At 40.0% G+C, this 6000-nt stretch overlaps 1 protein-coding gene across 2 annotated transcripts in view; it reads right to left on the bottom strand.

The window, feature by feature from the left end:
- Positions 1–208: 208 nt before the first annotated feature.
- LOC132568640 (uroplakin-1b-like) overlaps positions 209–6000 on the bottom strand; it is a 54847-nt gene continuing 49055 nt past the window's right edge. For both annotated transcript variants that reach the window (XM_060234662.1, XM_060234661.1), the window contains 3 exons: positions 5495–5674; positions 3867–3950; positions 209–1636 (listed from right to left, as the gene is read on the bottom strand). In XM_060234662.1, the coding sequence (XP_060090645.1) occupies positions 1586–1636; positions 3867–3950; positions 5495–5674 (315 nt within the window). In that variant the 3' untranslated portion in view covers positions 209–1585. The remainder of the gene's footprint in view (positions 1637–3866; positions 3951–5494; positions 5675–6000) is intronic.

Here is a 6000-nt window from a genome sequence, read left to right as displayed (position 1 = left end):
AACAAGAGATTCCAGAGATTAAACCTGGGACCTTCTGCATGCTAAGGAGATACTCAGTCACTGAGCGATGGCACTTCTCTGGAATAGCCATCAAGGCCCAGCTTGAACTTTTCTGAAAAATTTGAATCGGCCAAACTTTTGAGTTCCACACACTAGAACACGCAGTGATAGTGTCTAGATGGTATAGAATATGCATCAACAAACTCCATTTATTTAGACTTTTTTTAAAGTTCCATTTTATTGTTAAAGGCTGGACAACAAATACACAGGAACTCTTAAACAGAGCAGGTGGTGTGTTTTTGGAGCTCAGGATACACAGATGAGACTCAGTAGATCTGTAACTGGATTTGAATCAGGACAGTGTCAGGTAAGATGTAGTACCCCCCCCCCCCCCATTTCTTGCATCCCCCTTTGAGTTATATTAACCCCACTAGGTATCAAATTAACAGAAATTGGGCTCTTCCAATTTGAGCACTGGAAAAAGAGCATGGAGAGGGGGGAGAGAATGATTACCTTACCAAATTCTCATTGTCCCAGCAGCATCCAAATTAATTCTCTGAAGCTTCTTTTAAAGAACAATAATGTCAGCTGGAGATCTTAATAGGCTCTCTAGCACCTTATCTAGTTGCACCCCTTAGGAAAAAGGTTGTCTTGAAAAAAAGTTATGTACAAGGAACAAGATATCACAAAACAGGCACACAGTTTGGTCTAAGTGGTATGAAATATCACACTGGGCTGTGTTTAAACAGGCGTTTTCTTATATAAAACATGAAAAACAAATAAGTAAATAAGAGTAAAGGAAAACATTTTTAATATAACTGTTCTGTTAACAGTTTTGCCAATACAGTTCTTCTGCTACTATGTTCTGTACCTTAAACGTCTCTTCTGAGTGAGTCACTGAATAAACAGAACATGGGTTGGGCCCAGTTCCACAGGATGGTGCGCATACCATTGCTAAGTTACCTGTGATCCATTAAAAGAGGTAGCCATGAGTAACAGTGTCACACATATAGTTCATGGATCAAAGCTCTTAACAAGACCAACAAACCCAATTTAGTCACAATTCCTAGTACAATTTACATCCCTCACGTCAACCAATGAAAAAAAATGAAACATCGTGAAGTGTTTTATTACCTCTGCAAAGAAATGCTAAAATGTGTTTTGTTTATAAAGCAGAGGGAAATCATTTCAGTAATACTCTTGATGGAGTGTTACAAAACACAACATGTTTGCTCTAGACAAAAGCCCTCAAATTGGTTTGGAGACATTTCCTCCATACTGCTACTTCTGGACAAAGCATACCCATCAAATGGTGTTGAACGCAAGCAGACCGAGCACAGCATGAGAGATAAAGGAAGCTACCCCTTTCTACCACCCATCCCTCGATCCTACTGCTGCAGGTATGAGTCTGATATATTCAAAGGGAAGAGAATTGGAAAGAGGTTACCAGTGAGCAGAGATACAAGAGTTAAGGAAGGATCTTCAGAATCTTGAGAAAGGAAATAGATGGGGAGACTACATATTGCATTTAAAAAAACCTAATTTGCAGATTCCAGGGAGGACAAGTTGGTACACAGTGGCTCATTTAATATTCAATTCTGCTCCAGTAGAACATGGTGCAAAGGAGGACCCAAGTCTGAAAGGAAAAGATTAAAAAAAAATCAAGAATGGCCCACATGTTTGCCATTGCAATGTCTTATTTACCCATTTTGCCCAGAATTTCCACACTAAGACTCCACTGACCAGAAGAACAACCTGTGGTAAACCTGTACAAACAACATAACTATGTGGGGTGGATTTTCTCTGTACTGTGGTTTCTCGAGTATATTGTACCTGCTATGAAGAAATATTGGTGAATATATGCTGGAAACAAACTCATGGACTTTACAGGAAAGTTTCCAGAAATCTAGATTCTTCCTGTTCACTTCTCCAAAATCACCCTGGATATTGTAGTCTGTTAGCCTTCAGTATTTGTGCCTTTGTGCTTTAAATTACAATGAATCCCTGCTTTGAGGCAGAAAAAGTATTTACTCATTACCCTTTGTTATTTGAAATTATGGCAACTTTCCCCAAGACCCCACACCATAAACCTGGGAAAAGAAAGGATGACAGAAACTAAGGAAGGAGACTGAATTCCCCCAGTTCCACTCCAATGGAGATTTATTCCACCTTTAATTTGGGATTTTCACTGAGTCTTCTGTCACATTTCACAGAACTTTGAAGACTAGGACTCAAAATATAAAGAAACTATTACTTCAGTCCCATGTATTCTACAATAGGTGAGTGGCAGGAGGAAGAGACAAGAAGGTCCATTCTCCTTTTTACTTGTCCCCGTTCTCAATTCTTCATGGTTCCTTACAGGGCTTTTTTTGTAGCCGGAACTCCTTTGCATATTAGGCCACACACCCCTGATGTAGCCAATCCTCCAAGAGCTTACAGAGCTCTTGGTACAGGCCTACTGTAAACTCCAGGAGGAGATTGGCTACATCAGGGGTGTGTTGCCTAATATGCAAAGGCGTTCCTGCTACAAAAAAGCCCTGGTTCCTTAGTTAGTTTATTTAAACAACCACCTGGCCACACTAGTTGGGAAGTGAGAGAATGTGGCTTGTCCAAGGTCATCCAGCATACTTCATGGCTAAGCAGGAGCCCAAATCAAAGCCCAGACACTCAACTCACACCACCACATTGGTTGCCCGCAGTGTTTTGCTATGCCATTTCATGAGTGATATATTCTTTGAATCTCTGTGAGGAAGATAGATTCTACATGACTAAAATTTGACTAGTTAACAACATGTAGTCTTCTTACACTGGTTTTACCGTCCATGTAGAGGTCTTTTGGCACTTTATGTACCAGTTTAAAATCTATTTTTCGAAAATACTTTTATACCACGCTCTCCAGAATCTGCCTGAGGCAGCTATAACAATAAATATATACTTTGATTTATAAAAAAAATCAAATTAAAGTAACTCTAAATGAAAAATTAAAAAAAAATATAAATGAAAAATGTCAATGAAACAGCTGCCAGTAAAACCAGCAGCATAAAAACCAGCATAAAAGCTGGTAGAAAGCAGGGCTTGGCCCCAACTGGATGCAAGAGACAGACTCTTGAAACGATGCATTTGCAATCCAAATTGGTTGTGGAAAACAGCAGTGACAGCAAGTGCTTTTATGCATCCATTACCTTTGTGTCACTTGGGCTGCATCTTTATGTATGCGCTATCATTTACAACTGGATAGCCTTGTCCACACAGGATAATCTAGTTGCTGATAATCCAGAATGATTGCTGTAGAACAATATCTAGTGGTGTATGGATGCAGCCTCAGAGAAGATGATGTTCTGGCTGCTGATATGTGTAAAAATTAAGCTGTAAAAATTGAAGTTGTTGTGATAACAGGTCATCACATTTCCATGGTTAAAGAAGACCAAGGCTAGTAACATCAACTACTATAGTTAAACTAGAAGCTTGAAGTCCAGTAAAAGGGAACAAATTTATCAGCATGTATATGAAAATTTACCTACAAAACACCAACACCAAACCCTCTCATAATCAGTAGCAAATTGTTGGCTTGGGCACCAATAACATCCTACAGAAGAACCTCTAAGAAATTGCATGAGAGTGTACAAGAACAGATGTAGATGTAGCAGATGTAGAAGGCAGGGTTTACCAATCAAAAGTAATCTGATTTGATCATATCACCGCAGAAAAAGGAAATCCAGAGTGGTTCTGAATAACTGGAAATTGCATTGGCCCAGCTATGCCCTTGAGCATGTTCTGCTCTGAACTGGAGCAGTCCCAGTCAGATAAGAAAGAACTTGTGTGTTTTCGTGGAACTATACAGGATGTGGTAATTATGAGATACTCACTGTCCAGCAAAGAATAGCAAAGCCAAACCAGGCAACACCCCAGGCGTGTCTGTTCATTGAGCCAGAAATGGTTTCATAGCAGCCCTGAAGAATCAGCCAAGAAAGAAAGTCATTTACAATACCTTAGCAACACATTTCAGGAAACCTAATTCTAAGGATGACCTCCTACTATTAGCTAACCACTTTGAATATTCAATCTTTGAACAAGAAAATGACCAACATTCTTAAGAGTATTCAAACAGCTATCTTATCACAATTGTAGAGAATAAGTACTATGATGCACAGTTTCCACACTTGGTACACTGTATGATCAAGGACGGTGCTAGTTCACACATGCTAGTCTGAACTGTACCTCCATTCCTGACTTCTGCTGCCACATTACCGGAAGATTCTCAAAACACAATCCATTTGCATGTCAAGTTATTGTATAGGAACCAACACTCCTTGTATGACTTTATGTTTTTTGTTTGCAGCATTAACTTTCACTTGATTTCTGTTATCTTCAGGAAAGTACACCAGAACAGTTGTCTTCAACTCATGGGTTGGAATGCTCAGGTGGGTCTGCCTTTTGTGGGGAAGGAAGTGCCGCTAGTGCAAATGTATTCATACCTCCTTTTTGCATGCATGTTAAGAAGAACAATATATGACCACAAGAGGAGGTCATTCAGTGGGGAAGAAGATTTCTCTGTGGCAGTAACCTATGGCTTACTGTTCACTGTGATACAATTTGTGGTGCTCAACTTGCATTCCCCAACTCCAGCTAACTTTTTAAATTCTGTTTGAGGCACAGCCTGCTGGGACTAGGTCTAGGCTGTAGAGGAACTGCAACAGTGAATAGGGCAAGGCCCAAAGATTTGATAAATCACCCTCAAGTGCTACATCCACTTATATTGATGGTGACAAAGATCTCTTCTCCAGTTTAGTAAAATATTTTCATAGAGTTTCATCAAGCAATACATGGACTAGTAACACATACTACTCCTCTCATGTTGCTCTTTTCACAATTGTCAGCCACCAGTCTCTTTTATTATGTTTGTGCCACAAAAGTAAGAGAAAACCCAAGAGAGTGAGTGTGTGTGTGAGAGAGTACTATGATGCACAGTTTCTAGTCCTAGAGCTTTAATAATACACTATACACTACAGTTTGGTTGCAGCATCTCAGTGATATTCAGGAGCAGCATAATAATAAATCACTTGTCTAGTGCTTTCAAAAGGTTCCCATAGATCATTCTGAATCCTGCCTAAGTGTTCTGTTCAAGGAAACACAGCTTCTTCTCCTTCTGAAATGATTGTGAAAATGCTGCTTTTGGGGGTTGTGACCCTTCAGGAGAAGTACGAGGGGGAAGTAGGAGGAATCAACAAAAGCTGGTCCCCCATTTCAATTGGATTCAACCCATTATCCATAGGTAGGCCAGTATTATCATTCCATAATACAGATGAGAAAGCTGAAGCAGAATGACAAGTGGTTTCTCTATTAATTTCATGACCAAGGTGAGAGCCAAACTGGATTTGAGAGGATGTGCTTCCTGATCCACAGGTCAGCCTTTTAGACACTCTGCTGTATCACTGAAAACCAGTGTTACATTTTCAGTTACTGTCAAAGTAAAAAACAGAGGATCAATTCATACCACATTGTGGAAATAGCCAGACACCCCTAGTTTGCAGCCATCCAAGTCGATTGGTTTTCCTAGGGTATCCATGACACAGCACTGTCGTGGCCAGGGAAAATCTGCATCATTGTTCACAGTCCTGAAGACAGAGGTATAGGTCTGCCAGTCGGATGGCCCATTCACACCACAACACTTATTCTTGGTTGGTGGCAGGGGGAGAGAGAGACATTGTGTGTTAGGACTACATACATTAAGCACCTTACTGGTCATTCAGGAGAAAAGGAGAAAACTTGGCTGGGAAGGAAAGCAATGTGACCCAAGACTGACCAGGACTTCGTTCATCAACAACAACTTTGTGGCTATACATGATAATGTTGCAGGGATGTAGCACAACCAGAGAGAGAGAGAGAGAGATTACTAAGCCAAATCATATCTTTGCAAAAATTAAAATTATTACTCTAAAAAAGCAACACAGATTTCTGATGAAGTCTAAGCATGGGCCAAATCATTTCTATAGGATTCAC

Source organism: Heteronotia binoei, chromosome 3 (assembly GCF_032191835.1).
Source record: "Heteronotia binoei isolate CCM8104 ecotype False Entrance Well chromosome 3, APGP_CSIRO_Hbin_v1, whole genome shotgun sequence".
Lineage (NCBI taxonomy): Eukaryota > Metazoa > Chordata > Lepidosauria > Squamata > Gekkonidae > Heteronotia > Heteronotia binoei.
Note: the sequence above shows the minus strand (reverse complement) of the source record. Positions and strands in the feature narration are given on the sequence as shown.